We start from the raw sequence: 19,067 nt of genomic DNA on the forward strand, positions 1-19,067 counted from the left end.
TGTCTTTACCTGTGAAATAGAGGTGATGCTTGCACTGCCTACTTCACAGACCTTGTGAGAGCAAAGCATAGTCACACACGTTAAATAAAGTACTTTGCAAAAGCCTTAAGGCCCAATGAAAGGTCCGATTATTTACCACATAATCCTTAGGTCTTGCAGCTTCACTAAATAACTCTTGTTCTGCAACTACATTAGAAAACAAAGTGCCGTGTGCCAAGTTTTACTCTGGCAGGCCGAGCTGAGAGAGCAGAGAGGTCTGCCTCTTCTGTGCTGTGCCATTGTCCCCTGGAAAAGGCAAGAGTGGGGATCAAGAACACCTGTTTAGCTAGGATCTGTCAAAGGCCATTGTTCCTGCCATCAGGGAGATTCCTTGGAGCTTAATACTAAAACGAGGGGGAGTAGGGCTCCAAAGCCTTGAGTCACTATAAAAACCAGCAAGAACCCAGACTGCAGACATATACAACACACCTTCCTCTTCGACCCCTTGACTGATGCTTCAAGTCAGAGTACTTAAAAGCATTTCACTTCCCCTTTGGCATAACAAATCCAATGAAACCATTTAATTTAAAGGCTTTTTATTAGGAACCAGGGGAATGAGCTGCTTGTCCCTCTGTAACAGTCTAGAGTAGGTCATCAGGCCCAGGATGGAGAAAGGTTATTAGCAAAGGTACTGTGGTGTGCTTTGCTGCACTTGCTTAGGGCCTGGAAGGAAAGGTGGCGGCAACGGAGGCTGGCAGGAACTGGTGTTAGCCAAAACACCAATAGCCTGGGGAGAACCCTCTACCTTCCTTCCACCTCCACTCAAGGCCAGATGGAGCATGCCAGGAGACCGAGAACGTGGCTGGAGCAGGCAGGACGCAGCAGTGCTGGACCCCTGGCTGTATCGTGTGCTACTTCACTTCACTTGCCTGCCCTCCACTCTTCTTGCCGTTTGGTGATTAGGTATTTGAAGAACTCATACACAGACCATGCGATGGCTGTGGAGGGGATCTGGTAAATTACTCTGGCCTGTACCCCTCGGAAGTAGGCGGTCACACCACCTACTTGATACACCGTCCTGAAGGCACTAGCCATGCCTGTGATATGTCCTGTGATGTTTGAGTTCAAAGCCAAGGATTCCTGGGTGTTGAGCAGTGTTTTGCAAACGTCCAGTGGGGTTGTGGCAGCGGCAGCTACGGCTCCTGCACAGGCTCCAGAGAGAACGTGGGAGCTGGGGTTGTACCGTCTCTGGGGGTTAAAGTGCTCCTGCAGGAATTCATAGGTCATGAAGTGAATGGCTTGGAAGGGAACATTCATGGTTAGCTGGGTGGTGTAGCTACGATAAAAGGCGCCGGCCCCTTCATTTTGCCACACTGCCCGTACACAGTCTGTCACCCGGTGGTATGGGGAGTTGTACATCTGCATCCTCTGCTTGACCACTGGTAGTGCCATCAACAAGAAGAAGGAAGGAAATGATGCCAGCAATCAACCGGTGAGCACGAGTGTCCAGATTCAGAGTCCCGAGTCAGCGGGTCAGCCATTGGAATGGAGAGGGGAAAAAAAAAAGTATGAGTGAGCTATCAGTCTAATAAATTAAAGTTTCCCTTTTTTGAGAGAAGGGGATAGAAGAAGGTTGATAAAGGGCCAAAAAATAAGACTGACTTATAGTAGGATTTCTTTAAAACCAACCAGTGAACACACAAGATACATCTATGGTTTAGAAACTCCAGTAGATTTTCTTGAAAAAATTACCAACCTATTATGATCTTACCCTTTCATAAAACCCCAGGGAAGAAATGACTCAGTGGCAGTGAACATGAAAATGAACAGATAGCCCTAACAATCCCAATCCTCAGGTATGCAGAGCACCCAACTCTTATGACATGAGGATGGTTATCCTCCTCAGGAGAAGGGCTACCAGAAAGAAAACACAGTTCTTAACCAAGAAGACTGTGGCTTTAGTTTCCAAACATCTACTCTCTCGAGTAGATAACATGGTATGAGCCCTGGATCTTCAGCTTAGCTTGGGCCCTTTCCACACCATGGCCTTGCCCAGACTGGTAAAGAGCTGGAGCTTAAAGAGCATGGCAACTGTGCTATCCCTTCACGTTTGTTTGAGTACCTCATTCTCCAACTCAGAAGCCAAGATCCAAGCAGCCGGGCAGGAACTGAGCTCTACAATTTACCCTTTCATTCCTATTTCGACTATCTTCATTCTAATAAGAATGGCAGGATTTTTAAATGTCAAAATCCATCTTTACCTCTTTGAAGAAAAGTGAAATACTCTGTTAAATTTTCAGATGAGATCAAATCCACTACAAAGAAGACTTCTGAGAAGGCCCAGGAATAGGCCAAGTAGAGCCATATCTTTTTTCAGGGAAGCCCCAAAGATGAATTAAAGCTCAATGAATTTGCTTCCTAAGGGGCTCCTCCTACCCACTGACAATATGGGGGGGGCGCCCTCTACTGGTAAGAAACGGTAACACAAAAGGATTTCCCCACCAAAATGGCTGGGGTGCTCCCTGTCTTTCCTCCGCAAACCAGAAATAAAGGAGAAGCCTAGAGATGCAGGTGCAGTGGCCCACAGGGGGAAAGGTGGAGGAATCATTACCTTCTGCTGGATTCATGGCTGCATCATGCAGTAATGTTGCTACACAACCGGCCGCACCTGCAAAGGAGAAAACAATCGCCATACATGAGGCCAGAAAGGGCAACTGATTGAGGCACCAGAGTGAAGGGAGTGGTTAGGCTAAACAACAGCAGGGAGAGGGAACCCACTGCTCTCGAGCCCCTGTTCTGAAAAATGAAGATATTTGTTCCCACCAACTTAGTAAGGTTACCAGTCTACATTCCATATGTATAATAGGAAGGCCAGAAGAGTCAAAGAAAACAACCCAGATTTTATAAAGACGTTTCTGAGAATGAATGCACTTTATGCCCCAGACAGGAAGCAGGTACACTGCAGCCAAGGAATGCCAGCACCAACTGCCTCCAGTGGAGGGAGAACATGAGGGGCGGTGGTCAGATCTGCCCCACACCATCTCACCTGTCATCCTGCTGCCCCTATGCTGCCCATTCCAACTCCAAACTCTAACATCTATCCATTTAGACCTTTCCTTGAGGTCCTTAACCACCGTATCCCTCAACTTTCCTCAGTTTGGTTTTCAATCCTCAAGCATCAGGCTGCTGTCCCTTCCCTTACTTTCACATAACCTTCAACCCTCTGGTTTTTCTGTGCAGAAGTCTCTTGGCTCAACCCCAATTCACTTGAGGCCTTGTCGTGTCCTCAACAACACAAACTGCCTCTGGTCAGTTAGGATCCTGAAAAGGTGATGCAAAGAGCTGGGGCTCCATTAATGTCTTCCTTGGGCAGCTGGGTCACCTCAGATCCTGCCCCAAGGAGCAGGACACCACCCGATTATCAAGATATATACAGTGGGAGTATTTCAGTGTGTCTCCACATTACCAGGGCATTAGAAGTTGATGCAGGGAGATGAAAGAAGTCAAGCTGGTAGGTAAGGGAAGATACCGTAACACTTGGTGAGGTGCCCCAAAAGAGGGGTGGGGTTGAAGCAGCCCATTGTCTGAGAACGTCAGGTTTGGAAGTCCCTCCCCTATACTCTGGCCTACCCCAGCCCAAAGCTTCAGCTCCAAACCATGCTGAGACTGGAAAGCATTGACAGCAGCAAAGCCCAAAGAGTTGAGAAAGTGGGGGAACCAGCACAGGAAGGCTCAATACCATTGGCAATATGGCTATTGCCCCCAGGGTGGATTACATCACTCAATGTCTTTTTTAACTTTTCGTAGCAGGCAAAATAGAGGGCATGGGCAGGCCCTGCGCCTGTTGCTGTGACGTTTAGCCCCCGCATGGGTCTCCACAGCCCCTCTGTTCTTATAATCCTCCAGAGTGCCTCCAACACATTTCGATAGCGGGCGGCTGGGTCAGGCTGTAGGCTCTGCATCCGGGTCTGAAATTACAGAAAGAAGTGCAATGTCAGTGATGCCAACTTCTCATTCAACGTTGTAACTTCAGCACTCAGGCTTGGGACACTCCTCTGTGGAATCATGCCAATGTGCGGGAGTGCTACCTGGCACCTAGTTTTACTCCCAAATCTATGTCTGACCTTTTCAAGGCTTGGACCTTTTGCTAGTCATCTATGAAGGGAACACCATTCTTTTCTCAAGAATATAACTGCTTAGGAAGTATGCTTGAACTCTGAAATGATTCATAGCCCCAGCAACAAATATCAAGCCTGTTTCAGGAGATGTTGCTTTTGTGCCTTAATAAACCCAGGCCAAGAGTTCGTTACAAATGGATTCTAAAGTCAACTATTTACTGTCTACAACATTATGCCTTATTTCTGAAGGTTGATCCTGGGCCTGCTTCCTAACCACACACTATACTGACTAATGAGACGATGGCTCATCCTTTATTACATCTTTGATGATTATCTGACTTTCATGGATTATTTGGCATTGGCAGCTGAGCCTGTAGGTTAAACTCTTGGCAGAAGTAACATTTGTAATCAATGCTGCTCTATTTCTGGGAAAGAGCATTTGCCTTGAGACTATGAAAGGTGGAAACTAACTTTGTCTCTAAAACTGAAGGGGCTCCCAGATTTCTAATCAAAACTGAATGAATCCCCAAACTGGCATCAAATTAAATCAGTCTCTGTGAAACAGAATCCATGGAATTTCCAGAGGATTCAATGATTGGGACAAAAGCACATGGTAGACACTTTGTATAATGTTCCTGGACAAAGTCTGGTTGGGATTTGGGAAATGAATCTTTTTGAAATATTCACCAAATCACAGACCCTCAGAGGGAGGTTTGTCTCCCAATGAAAAACTCTTGTCTGTTGATCCATTTCAAGATTAAGATGGCATGGAGACTAACACTATAAAATCAATGTCCAGTGCCTGGAACAAAGTAAGCACTCAAGATTTGTTTGTTGAATGAATGAATAAATGAACGAATGAATCTTAGCTGTGTCTGCACCAATTCACAAAGTAAGAAGCAGACTATTAGTGAGCCAGAAGGGCAATTTATGCCCAAGTATAGTTTAAATTCCTACTTCATTCCGGGGCGCCTGGGTGGCGCAGTCGGTTAAGCATCCGACTTCAGCCAGGTCACAATATCGCGGTCCGTGAGTTCGAGCCCCGCGTCAGGCTCTGGGCTGATGGCTCAGAGCCTGGAGCCTGTTTCTGATTCTGTGTCTCCCTCTCTCTCTGCCCCTCCCCCATTCATGCTCTGTCTCTCTCTGTCCCAAAAAATAAATAAACCTTGAAAAAAAAAAATTTTAAATTCCTACTTCATTCCAATTACTGGTTCAATCTGGATTTAAAAGCTTGAACCTTCCTTTTGGCCAACTGCAATCCAAGAGTATTGTCTCTTGTCAAAAGCATGAGGGAAAAAAAAACTAACCAGATCAACAGGTCCTAGTTAGCTGTAAGCAATCCACATTCCTCTAGTTATTTTCTCTTGTCTGCTACCAACAAAGAACTGGAAAGTTAAAAGGTTAATTACTGTAAATGCAATCAGAAATACAGTTACCACTTATTACAACTTGACACATTCATTCTACTTCTCAAAAAAAGAAACCCATATAGTTCCAATAAAGCATGTGTTTACAGATCTTTCCCATCACTCATGGGGTATAAAATCCATCAGAGGAGTTATTCAGCGACTACAGGTCTTTGCTGGCTGTGGCTGCTGATAAAGATAAACTGATCCTGGTGGCTTAACAATTATGTGTTTCCATTGGTTTGTTCGAAACTGTTCTTGCATAGGGAGAATGTTCAGAAGCTGTACTGCTCTGCTGAAGTCACTGGCATTATCTGGACAACCAGCCTTGAAAGGTCTGGCCTCAGAGATGTGGAACGTTTCACCCCCAAGAGAAACCTGGACTGTAAGTTACTTTGAACATATCATACATACCCCTAACTCTAATTCACGATTCTACTTACACCCTTATGGAGAGGAACCAAGCATAAGCTATGCCAAATACAGAAATGAATACAGCTCCCCAAATTTGTGGGCCAATAAATCTTTCTTTTGGAGAAAGATCAAATCTCTAAGAATTTATGAATAGCCTTTAATATAAAAACCACTAGCTTTGAAGAAAAGCCAAATAAACTAATAGCTAAATGGTTTGGCAAAAAACAAGCCACATTTCAGTCAGAAAGCCTGAGTTTGAGCCCCAGCTTTGCTAGATGTGTGGCCTTGGATATGTCACTTAACCTGAGTTTCAGTGTTGTCATCTACAACATGAGACTAAGAATGGCTAATGGAGCTATTATGGGGATTTGAAGAGTCAGGGCATGTAAAAGCCATTGGTAATTTATGAAGTACTACAAATATAAGGCTTTTTATTGTCTTCAAACATGATTCTAGGAAATATGTGTTTATATCTTAGAATGTATAGATCATGGGAGTGTTGTCTCTTGTGTATGTCATTTCACAAATATGCATGGGCAACTAACTGGTCCTTAGCCACTAATAAATCAGGTTTCATTTTTGTATTTCTTGTTTTCACTTTATTGTTTTTAATGTTTATTTTTGAGAGACAGAGAGTGAGTGGGGAGGGGCAGAGAGAGAGGGAGACAGAGAATCCCCAGGGGGCTCCACACTGTCAGTGCACAGCCCAATGTGGGGCTCGAACTCACGAACTGTAAGACTGTGACCTGAGCCGAAATCAAGGGTCGGATGCTTAACCAACTGAGCCACCCAGGTGCTCCTATTTCACTTTCAAGTTTCTCTTTGGCTATAATGATTTTTTATGTCCGGCTATCAATCTGAAGTTCACATTTAGGACTGAGCACTATTGGGAAACTCTGTGCCTTGCTTGGCTCTGGAAATCTACTTTGGGGAGGCTGTATGGAAGGCCCGAGAGCCTGACTGGGGTCAAATCATGACTGTGCCACCTAACTTGCTTCCTTTTCTTGTTGTGTAAAATAATGAAAATGGTGTGTACTTCATGAAAATGCTTCAAGGATTAAACGGATAAATGTATGTAAGGCACATCAGTTAGTGTTTGGCAAACAAGAAGAGTTGACATTTACTGAATAATTATTATTAGATACAAGAAAGTCAAATAAGCCAACGTTTCCATTTCCTAACCTTTCATTGGTGAATGTGTATAGATACCATTTACATCTGGAGTTTGGCAAAGATTTATTTCCCTTTGTCACGATTACAGAGCCAAATAGCAGCACGTTGGTGACAAGAGGGTACTTTGATGATTTTGAGAAGAGTTCTGACTGCTTTGGTTGCAGAGCCTATCCCTATAGATAAAGTCTGATGTTTGCCTCTGAGGTCCAGAAATGGAAAACTGGATATGTTTGGGCTCCCAAACCTCCCTATTATGACCATGTAAATAGTTGGCTGAATAACTATGGCCTGGCAAGGTTATGCTAGGTTCCTCCCAAGGATATTTTAAATCAACTTGACCCTGAGAAGTGGCTGGGTAGCACAGGCTTGCATGCCAAGAGGCAATGTCAACTTTCATTTGCAAACACTGTGGTTGCTGTTTTGGCTCCAACACAGATACCTGCTTCTAGTCTTAGGGATGGTTGGGCTGCTCTTCTTCTCCACCACCATTTATGGTAAAAGAGGAACTGGGAAACCCTGGGACAAGTGAACTGGGAAGGCCTTTCTGAAGGAAGAGATTTGAATTTTACTTTCATATCTGTACAACAATGTTTAACATCCTAGCGACACTAAATCCTACTGGTCTCACCTAGTTGTTCCCTCTAGTCATTTAAATCCCAGCATTTAATGACAAATGAATATGGTTCTTCTAAAATAAGCTTTTGTATTTTTGAAGACTCTTGAGCATTTTTTTCCTCCAGGTCAAATAATTAATTTTTTAATATAGGGCTTTAAGGCATAACTATAATGTTATAGGACTTTTTTAAAACACAAATTTCAAAGCTTATGTAAATGAGTAAGAACTGTTCTTCAAAACAGCTTGGAAGGCTAGAAGTAACTTATTCCACCAGTGCTGTGATTATGCAAAATATTTCTGGAACTCCTCTTTCAGAAGTGTTTCCTCAGTGGGTTTGTCAGCCTCAAGAATAAACCAGGCTCCTTGCTTTCTGCTCCCACCTTCTCCCTGACTCCAATCAGTATTACCCATTTTGATCTCCCACCTTATCTACCATTTTTGATTCTGAATGGTCTGTTACTAAAAAATCGACCACATCTTGTGACAGGACAAAGGTCTGCCCTCTTTAAGGATATACACCCAAATATTCTAGAGGGATTTCTAACAAAGAAATTTATAAAATGTTTACAGCAACAATAGCATTATGTAAATACATGGAGTAAGGAGATAGCCTACCAAGGTAATAGGACAACACTTCAGTTGACAAGTTATATTAATATTCCTAAGTCAATCACATTATTACATTGTATTTTTCAAGTCATTAAATAATTTTCATTGCTTTCCTTGATCTAGTTTTCATTTGATACCCATCCTGAAACATAGCACCCTAGACCCTGCTAGCTCCTGCTCTCTGCTCACATTCTTAGTATAGGGAGGTTACTTTACTTTGCAGTTTGATCACATTAACTTTCGGATATATAGCATTAACAACTCACATTCAACCTAGACTTTATTACATAAATGTCTGAATCTTTTTTATTTGTACTTGCCCATTTTACATTTTAATACTGTTAGAGCATTAACCATCCTTTTACTTCTTTTGCAAAGATTTTACTTTTTATTTCTATTCCTCCCAACTGACAAGGGTAAAGTTCAAATATCCATTTTAACCAAGTTCATTTACCAGTTTCAATAGGGATGGCCACTGGTAGGAGCTGCTTTGCAGTGCACTAGAAAACTCCTATCAACTCAATGTCATTCACAAAGCTTAATGAGTACTTTCCCCATTTCCTCATCCACACTACTTATGAAAACATGTGATAGTACCAGAATCAGGAAGAAGCAGAAGAGATAGACTTTGTATTTCCCAACTCAGTACTCTCTCCTTTTGAATATGTAACATTTGTCTAATTTGAGGAGAAAACACACGTCAAAGAGCTGTGAGAATACTGTTTGGACTATTACTCCTGATATGTAAAGGAGGTACCACTCTCTTTCTCAATACGTTTATTTCAACAGCCCCCTTGAATTTACTTCTCATTCAATTTAGTCCTCACTTTTAGAGGTTGGTACCTTTCCTAATGCACAAGATTAACTGTAAAGAACAATCTGTTCCCTCTTCACCTAGCTTTCTTCAGAAGCACCTGACATCTGTACCCACTAATCAGTCTGCTTGGTTGTGGTTGCCATTAGTTTTTACTTTCACAGGAATCATGCCTTCATGTTAATCCTATTTCATTTTCTTCACACTTACATCTGCTTTTCAAAATCATGCTTCCCTTCTAGGCAACTTTCCCCTTTTTGTCAAATTCAGGTGGCTAAAGAAACACACTGTCAGGTTCATCTCTCGTTTGGGGGCCTATGTGCCCCCATACAAAATCCTAATCCCAGTTTAGTTTTCATGTTCAGGAAATAGGTGGGGTGTCATGCTTGCTGCACAGAGAAACCGAAACCTTTTCCTGAACATGGGTTTTCCCAAATCATTTCCAGTCTGGAGCTATGAATTCTGACTGCACAATGATTTCCAATCATTCATGGCTTAAGAGTTAGTAAGTAAATCATTTATCTAGCCGAGACATTTCAGATTTCCGTTCTTGCCCCAACACTGTTAAGGGAAGACACAGCAAGTTTCTTGTAAAAGCACTCGCCCAGAGAGCATCTTCAAGGCATTAAGATCCTATTCGGAGTCTGATTCACCCCAGTTGTCTTCACCGTAATCAAATTAGTAGCACTTACCTGTTCCATCCCATCCCACCCTATTCCTGTTTAGTCCCGTCTAGGATCCAGACTTTGGCTGACAGATTTTCTTTCCACAGTCCCGATTCAGATCTCACTGACGGTTAGAAATGGGTCCTGGTTCCTGACTGGGTTCAATTCCCAGTCGGGACCTTGCTTGCATGGCGTATCGGTCGAATCGTGTGGTGGTGGCAGGAGCCAGGAAGAAACCCATGTCGGCTCCGGCTCTCGGCCAGGATCCTGGCTCGGGACAGGACCCAGGGGTCGGGTCAGCCCCAGGTCGGATTCAGAGCCGGTCCAGGTCTCACCTTGACGCAGTCGATGGGATACATCACGCAGTGCTCCAGGATCCCTGCCACGGCGCCCGCCACCATGTGCGTGGTGACAGTGGCTCCAGCCGGCAGCGCCTCGTAGTCCGGGCCGGAGTCCGGATCCTGCCGTACCGGGGGCCTGCAGGCCCCGGCCTCCCCGCCGCCGGCCCCCCGGCCCACGCCCCGCTGCAGCCACCCGTCCAGCAGCGCCGACTCCCCGGGGCTCCGCCCCGGCCCAGCCGCCGACCTCCCCGCCACACCGCCAGCACCCCGCCCCTCCAACTCCATCCACCCGGGCCAGCTGCGGCGCCCACCCTCGCCGCCGCTGCCGCCACTGCCGCCACCGCCCCCCGGCCCCGTCGCGTCCGCCTCAGGCGCGGCCCAGAGAGCCCGGGGCCTCCGGCTCCCGCTTGGCCCGCGGACACGCCCTTCAGCCAGCCATTGGTGCAGCTGCCAAGTTATCCCCGCCCCTTTGCTTTCGTAGGAAAAAAATGTGTGTGGTATTAGAGAAGTGGCCTGTCATTCCTCCACCCCGTGGCGCTGCTACCGCTTAGGTTCCACCCCTTCCCCTTTGATCTTGGAAGCTTCTTGTTTATTGGCTATTGATTGGCCAACATGTAAGATCAACCCGCCCTCCGACTTTTCTGGAGGGCGGGAGAAACTTAAGGCTGAACTTTGATAGGCTCAACCACTCTTGATACTTTGACCGCGGCCATTGGCCCTCATCACGTCGGGATCCGATTGGCTACCGGAAGAGAGCGAAGAGCTCAGGGGCGAGAGAGGCCGGATTTGGGCCCCAGACTGGCGCCTGTGGAGCTCCAGGCGGTACCCTCTGGGGTGGTTGGGGCGTGGTGCCAGGCCTTCAAGGTCAAACCGCTGACGGATGCCGTTAGGATCTGCGTTCGAGCGCCCGCCCCAAATCCCGGGATGCGCGGGTCGCGTGCAGGCGGCCTTGGCCCGAGAGCTCTGTTCCCGCGGGATCTCAGGCCGGCGTGAGGTGGAGCCAGCTTGAGCCGGGTATCCCCTGGCGCGGCCCGCGGGCCGTTCCGGGAAGCTGTTGCGACAAGCGGGCGGCGGCTCGTTAGACTGGTCGCATCTGGAGCGATGCCCCCCACACCGTCTCGTGCAGCTCGTGAGCCGACTCCCGAAGGCCCTGTGCTCCTCAGGCCCTAGCGCGCCTCACCAGGCTTGCACCCGAAGTCGCCCTGTAAACCCCGCAGTTGTTGAATGAATGAGTTCCTCGGGGCCCGCTGTCGCTGGGTCCTGCGCCGAGCCGAGAGCTGGAGGGAGGGAAGAGAGATGTCGAAATGGGGCGGGATGATTCAGAGATGACGACAGGCGGAGAGGCGGGTCTGGAGACAGCTTGCCGCAACAAGCACGGAAAGTACGGCGGCTGTGGAGAAGCTCGGACGTACCACTTTCCCCGAAGCTGACGCGCTGATGACCACCGCTGCCTGGTGGTGACTGCCTTTTGTGATAAGACCGCTCTCCCTCCCGGGCGGGTCCGCCGGGGTTTAAGAGGGGCGCTCTCAGGTGAAGGACAATGCCAGCGAGCCCCAGCCTCGAGCACCACTTCCTGGGCGACGCTGCTGCGCGGGAGCTACACGAGGGCTGCTGGCTAGTCTGAGTGAACGCAGGAGCTTTCCCCGCTCCTCCGTCTGCCCTGCTTCTTCAGTATCCCTTCTCTGGGGCGTGTTTGTACAAGCCTCCCACTGGTTCCAGCTCAGTCTTTCTACCTGTTTTGCTGAGATGGTGATGCAATTGTGAACTTTCCCATCTGGTTATAGCTTTGCTTTAAGGAAGAGATTGTCCTTTTTTTCTCTGAAGCTAGCCCTTCTCTGGGCCTCTGGGAGTTTTTGTTTTTAACTTTGTTTTACTCACCTATTCTGTCTCTCCTCAGCAATGGTTATTAACCTTAGGGTCTCCACCTTTTGGAAAATCATGAAGCTACAAATCCTCTTCGCCCCTCCACTTCTAGAGGTCCATGAACTTCAGGTTAAGAACCCCTCTTCTACATCTTTCCCCTTCTCTAGCTCACTTCCCTTGAAAAATGAATAGGACTCACAAAAAGAAAACCACTCAATCCTGCTAGAGTACTAATTCTCTTTACTGCCAAACTACTCCAGTAATGAGTTATGCCTGCTATGTCCTTTTTCTCCTTCAGCCCTACATTTTTACTCCTTAATTCGGTAGTCACAAATGACCTTTCCAAATGCAATGGCCTTTTTCTTATTCCCTCGTGGCCTCAATAACCCATCCCTCACTGAAATTTTTTTCCTCATTAGGAGCCACTTTATTCTACGTTTTAGACTCCTCAGTCTCTGACACTTTTCTACCGACTGAAGGAGAACATTCCTAAAGGTTTAATGCTTCTTGTTCATCTTCACTACCTTAGAGAACCTTACCATTCCAAACCTGCTTTTCTCATTGGACTTATATTTCTTTCATTGCATACTTCTTAACTAAAATTTCCATGTGAACATTCAGTAAATATTTATTGAGTGCCAGCTCTGTACTTGAAGCTGGTGACCCAGGTCACAGTCCATGGAGTTCGCATGGAGCTTACTTTTTCTTTCTTTCTTTTTTTTTAATGTTTATTTATTTTTAAGAGAGACAGTGTGTGAGTGGGAGAGGGGCAGAGAGAGAGGGAGACACAGAATGTGAAGCAGGCTCCAGGCTCTGAGCTGTCAGCACAGAACCTGATGCGGGGCTCAAACCCACAGGCCGTGGGATCATGACCTGAGCCGAAGTCAGATGCTCAACGGACTGAGCCACCCATGCGCCCCTCATGAAGCTTACTTTTTTAATGAGGGGAGGGTGATAGACAAAAATACCAGTTAACTCTAGGTATGATTCTGATACTGAAATAGGTGTGATAAAGTGTGACTAGGTGGCTACGTTTGTTGGACTGGGAAAGGCCTTTCTGAGGGGATGACACCATGATAAGTTCTAAATGACAAACCCAGAAAAGAGCATTCCAGAAGAAACAGTAGGTACAATAACCCTGCGGTGAGAACAAGGTTGGTGCATGAAGGAACAAAGGTGAGTGTGGCTGGAACATGGTGAGAGAAAGGGGAGGTGACACAGGATGAGATTGGGGAGATAGGCAGAGGGTGAACATCCACCTTAATATCTGACTTGGCATGTTCATTCCAAACTTAGCCCCTTCCACGTCCCACTCCAACCAATTCCTCCTAAATGTTCCTTTTCTAAAGCTGGAGGTCTTCTGTAGCTATCCTTTAGAAATATTCTGAAGCATTTTTGCTTTCTTTTTCCTTCCTTTTGATTCATTTTCCCAGTATCTGATACCTTCACATCTATACTGCAAGAACCTTTGAATGTTCTACCTCTGGGATTCCCTGGCTTCAGGGGCTTCACCTCTGGGATTCCCATCCTTCCAGGTACATGGTAAGGATTGCTCTTCCCACCTCCTTAAAGATAGGCATGGCTTATGCATAACAGTGGATTTGCTTTGACCAAGGAAATATGAGAGAAGTGTGAGAGCCACATATGAACTTCCCTGCCACATGACTGGTGATGTTTAGAAGGCTCCATCAGCCTGGTGCCCCAGTAAGGATGATGAAGCAAAGTCACTTACTTGCTACCCCCTTCCCCTCAGATGGGCTTTCAGCATGAGTAAGAAATAATCTTTGTCTTTAAAACAGATTTTGGGATTATTCCACACCATAGCATAATCTAGCCCAGTGCCACCGCTCAGACTTTACTGTGATATTAGTCACCCGAAGAATTTGTTAAAATGCAGATTATAATTCTCTAGTGGGGACAGGGATTCTGCGTTTCTTACAAGTTCCCAGGTGATGCTGATGCCATCAGACCCTGGAGCACACTTTGAATAGCAAGCACCTAACCCACCCTGACTATCTGACATCCCACCTTCAACACATCTGCACATGCTGCCCTACACCTCACCAACCCTTAAACTTCCCCCCCCCCAAAAAAAAAGGAGCTAACAGAGAAATAACCTTATTGGAGATATTCCTTAGAAGCCCTCAATAGCTCCCATACCTGCAGCTCCTCAGTCAGACATTGTAGGATTTTTTCTTACATTCCTAGGACCATTGCTTTTCATATTCTCTCTTCTCTACTGTCTTTATTTTCTGCCTCTACCAATGAGACTATTCATTGTCTCACTATCAAGTTTCATCTATTTTCTTTAATAATAGAAACCTCAAGTTTTAGTTTGGGGCTATAAGTCCAGCTGAAGTCCATATTTCCCCCAGCTTCCCCTTCAGCTGGTGTTAGCTGTGTGACTAAGTCCTAGTTCATGGGATGTGAGTGTAAGTGGCATGAGACATCTGGGTTCTGCCTTTAAAAGGAAGATTATGTCCTCTGAGTATTTTCTTCATGTTCTCCCTTCTTGTCCTTTAGAATACAGACCCAGAAGTTGTCAGCCATTTTTGGCCACATAGACAAGGCCTATACCTTAGGTGGGCAGAGCAACCGGTTGAAGAAAACTGCTGCCTTTTGGGCAGTAACAGTAATACCTTTGGACTAATCACGTTCTGGTACATGAGAGAACTCGTTTAAGCAGTTGCTGTTAGTTTGAATCTTTGTTTACAGTATCAGGTTTATATCCTGATACATGTTCATCCCGAGAATGCATTTCACCCTTTGTTCTTACCAAAATTCTTCTTGAAGGTCCAAAACAAGTCCCACTACTTCCAGCTTATAATACCCTCTTTCCCTGAACTGCTATCCCACATGACCATATGAGGTATAATACAGAATGAGATGGATTCCAGCAGCCACCCGTGCAAATAACACTGACTTCTTTACAGTTACTTAAAGAGAAATAGATTCCTAAATTATGAAGAGTAGACCATGAAAGCTGTAGGAATTCAGAGGTGGGGCAGTCAGTGAGTAGAGAAGGGATAAGAAGATATGTGTTTGAGCAGTTTAAAACTGGAGAATGTACACAAGAAGACATTTCCAGGGGGTGTGTGGGGAACAGTTTCAAGGGAATCAATTTGTTATTCCATGTCTTCTGCATCTTTCCTAACATTCATCTTTCTGAGAAAGCAGTTGAGGCAGCTCTCCTTTCCTTCCTCCTGTTTCTCAGTCTGTCCTCCCACCTTACAAAAGGAAAGTGTGTCTTCACCTGTCCTTCGTCTTGGTATAGTTCATTGTCCTGGTATGTACAAACCTCCAGGTAGCTACGCCACCAGGTAGTCCTGGTGCCAGCAAGGCCCCCTTCAATCAAGGTACAACTGTAGATTTCATGTGTTTGTCTGACTTAAGTATATTTCCATTAGGGCAAAACATGTCTTTAGGAATGGATATTTTGGTCCTTGTGGGATATTTGGGGTACATATATATCGTACAGTGGCATAATGGGTTTTTAATTTAACCACAACGTATTATCAAAGAATACATTGTTTCTGAGGGAGATTCTCTTTAGAATAAAGCAAAAAAAGCATAATTAAATGTTAAAGGCGGTAGTGCCTTATTTCACTCAGTTGACACATCATGGCAAGTTCTGTGTCTTATCTATCTTGGGACAAGAATATTCAAGATTTATAAAAATGTGTGCTGGGAAGAAATGATATGCTATAAATATAGTACAGTGTTCCCTCTCTGGTCAGAAGCAAGAAAGCTGAGTGATGCTCTTCATTTACTCATGTCTCAACTTTGGTCTTAATTTTACATTTTGCATAACTTCTAGAAGTATAGGGAAAGTACCTGTTTAATTTTCACAGATCGACATCATGCCTTCAAGTAAAAGGAAATATGTCAAAGTAAATTCATCTTTTGTTTTTTCTTGAATATTCATGCTTGTACTAAAAACATTTTCTTTTGTCAACATAGAGTATTGGCTATACCATTTCACACACACTAGGATGGCTATAATCAAAAACACAGAAAATACGTGTTGAGTCTACGGCCATACCACCCTGAACGTGCCCGATCTCGTCTGATCTCGGAAGCTAAGCAGGGTTGGGCCTGGTTAGTACTTGGATGGGAGAAAATACGTGTTGACAAGGATGTGGAGAAATTGGAGTCTTTTACACATTGCTGTAAAATGGTTCAGTCACTTTTGAAGACAGTTTAGCAGTTCCTCAAAAAGTTAAACAGAGTTACCATACGACCCACCACTTCACTCTTAGATATATCTGAAACAATTGAAAAGAGGTACTTAAACAAGTACGTGTACATGCTTATTCCATAGCAGCACTTTTCACAATAGGCAAAACGTGGAAACAGTCTAAATGTCCATCAATAGAATGAATAAACAAATTGTGTATATACACACAATATAATTCAGATGTAAAAAGGAATGAAAGTAGTGATCTATATATACTACTACAATGTGAATCAACCTCAAAAATATGTTAAGTGAAAGATGCCAAATGTGATTCCACTTATATGAAATATCCAGAATATGTATGTAGCTGCACAGAGACAGAACACGGATTGGTAGTGGTGATGAGACAGGAGAAGCTGCTTGATGGGTACAGGGTTTCCTTTTGGGGTGATGAAATGGTTTGGAAGTAGGTAAAGGTGTTGGTTGCATAACGTGGTGAATGCACTAAATGCCACAGAATTGTTCACTTTAAGATGGTTACTTTCTTGCACTCCTAGGTGGCTCAGTCAGTTAAGTGACTGACTTTGGCTCAGGTCATGATCTCACAGTTTGTGAGTTCAAGCCCTTCATCGGGCTCTGTGCTGACAACTCAGAGCCTGGAGCCTGCTTCAGATTCTGTGTCTCCCTCTCTCTCTCCCCTACCCCCTCCCCTGCTCATGCTCTCTGTCAAAAATATACATTAAAAAAAAAAGATGGTTACTTTGTTACATGACTTTCACCTCAACTTTAAAAAAACAAGATCGGCTAGCACCCAACAGATGAGCTGAATAAACTAGTATCTTGTTATCCTCTCAAATATTTATGCCTGACTCCAAACAGCAGCTCTAAACCACTTATACAACTCCTGGATTTCCTGCCTCACATCAAGTTGAAGAAAATCTACCTTGGACAAAAGTGAAAGATCTGGGAAATGATTGTTAATGGATACAGACTTTCTTTTTGGTCAGTGAAAATGTTTTAAATTTATATCATGATGGTTGCACAATCCTGTGAATATACTAAAACCCACTGTATTGGGTGAATTTTATGGCATGTAAGTTACATCTCAATAAAGGTGTTCTTAACAAACTAAAAGGTCTAATTGGGATACGTTGAAGAGTATTTTCTTTTGGAACTTGGGTTTCATCAGCCTTTAAGCAATAAACTGTAACCCTTTGCACATCTACTTTGGAGGGGGGGCTAGTTACTGCAATCACACTATTCTTTTTTCTTAAAGCTTCTCCTAAGGGATCTTATTTGTGAAAGAAAAAAAAAGCCAAAACAAGGAAAATTACTAATTTTGATCTAAGAAAAACATAATCTCATCTGTGGCTCACAGGCAAAAATCCAGAAAAATTACTTTGCTTCACTGGTTCTTGTCTAGGAGGAAGTTTCTGTTTAATTCATACTCAAATTGAGTTGAAACAACACAGGAAAAAAAGTATTATTTGATACAGTAAATCCATATTTACTCTTCTTTGGGCACCAATCTCCTTAACTGCCACTCATTTTCCTCCTCATTTATGCATTTCTATCATGCCCTTCCTACTGTGACAGAAACATGTAAATTCTGTAAGTAATGCCCTCAAGTAATTATTTTTACACCTTTTTGTAAGCCCTGCTGCCCCCAGGGCTGTTTATTTCCAGTAGATGATGCAGTAGATAAAACTGCACTCATAAAAGCATCTACTTATGTACCTGGTAAGACAAAATGTACCCCAAATATAATTTCAGATATAATGCCCCGAGCTTTAGGAAACCGTTTCATTTAATAGAATTACCATCTCCTAGGGCACCTGGGTGGCTCAGTTGATTAAGCATCTGACTTCAGCTCAGGTCATTATCTCACAGTCTGGTCTGTGAGTTCAAACCCTACATCGGGCTATGTGCTGACAGCTCAGAGCCTGGAGCCTACTTCACACTGTGTGTGCGTGTGTGTGTGTGTGTGTGTGTGTGTGTGTGTGTCTGCCCCTCCCCCACTCACACTCTGTCTGTCTCTCTCTCTCTCTCTCAAAAAATAAATAAACATTAAAAAAACAAAAAAGAGGGGTGCCTGGGTGGTTCAGGTCATGATCTCACAGTTCTTGGGTTCGAGTCACCCCATGTCGGGCTCTGTGCTGGCAGTTTAGAGCCTGGAGCCTGCTTCAGATTCTGTGTTCTCCTTCTCTCTGCCCCTCCCCTGCTCACTCTCTGTCTCTCTCAAAAATAAACATTAAAAATTTTTTAAAAAGTCTTCTCAGATGGTGATATGTCCTTTTGATTCTGTCAAATAATTTTAAACTTACTGTTTAAATCTTGAAATTAGAAATCTACATATAATATTTTTCTAATTTCTACCCATCTATATATAATGTCTTCTTAAGGGACTTTAACATGACCTAAATAATTGATATAGGTCTTTGTTTGCAATCAACAAGAAAAATTATGAAACACAACCAATGTTTTGGGGTTTTTAGCTCCAAAACCAGAATGGCTTTAAGTGACAGAGAAACAAGAACAATTAATAGTCACTTGATAAGTCATTTGACTTTGGTGTTATTTCCAGAGACTGAGAAAGAGATTACTCAATTGAGTAACATGTCCTTTTGCAAATGAGATAGTTCCTAACCCTTTAACAAAATTTAAGGAGATGGAAAAATTGTGACAAAGATTCGGCAAAATTCCATTCATTCACTTACCTGGTTTTTGTTTTGTTTTGTTTTGCTTGCATTCACTTATTTATGTAAAAAGGTTTCTTGATACTTACCTATAATAACAAAAAATAGGAAAAGAATTGGTGATGGACTCCATCTCACTCTACCAAAAAATAGTAGTCATCTAATGATCCATGATGTAATCTAAAATGTTCTAAAA

At 44.1% G+C, this 19,067-nt stretch overlaps 2 protein-coding genes across 2 annotated transcripts; both read right to left on the reverse strand.

Annotated features, from left to right (window-relative positions):
- Nucleotides 1–558: 558 nt before the first annotated feature.
- Nucleotides 559–10,666, reverse strand: SLC25A28 (solute carrier family 25 member 28). The gene is made up of 4 exons (XM_025918229.2): nucleotides 10,130–10,666; nucleotides 3,719–3,947; nucleotides 2,591–2,647; nucleotides 559–1,418 (listed from the first exon to the last, which is right to left on the reverse strand). Exons 1-4 carry the CDS (start codon nucleotides 10,418–10,420, stop codon nucleotides 901–903), a joined length of 1,095 nt encoding a protein of 364 aa, XP_025774014.1. The 5' UTR covers nucleotides 10,421–10,666; the 3' UTR covers nucleotides 559–900.
- Nucleotides 10,667–10,794: 128 nt separating this feature from the next.
- Nucleotides 10,795–12,075, reverse strand: LOC147576112 (uncharacterized). Its single transcript, XM_086679463.1, has 3 exons — nucleotides 12,014–12,075; nucleotides 11,316–11,798; nucleotides 10,795–11,186 (listed from the first exon to the last, which is right to left on the reverse strand). Exons 1-3 carry the CDS (start codon nucleotides 12,073–12,075, stop codon nucleotides 10,817–10,819), a joined length of 915 nt encoding a protein of 304 aa, XP_086535589.1. The 3' UTR covers nucleotides 10,795–10,816.
- Nucleotides 12,076–19,067: the final 6,992 nt, after the last annotated feature.

The sequence above is a fragment of the Puma concolor genome, chromosome D2 (genome assembly GCF_028749965.1).
Source record: "Puma concolor isolate L17-30 chromosome D2, mPumCon1.1.hap2, whole genome shotgun sequence".
In the NCBI taxonomy this organism is placed as follows: domain Eukaryota; kingdom Metazoa; phylum Chordata; class Mammalia; order Carnivora; family Felidae; genus Puma; species Puma concolor.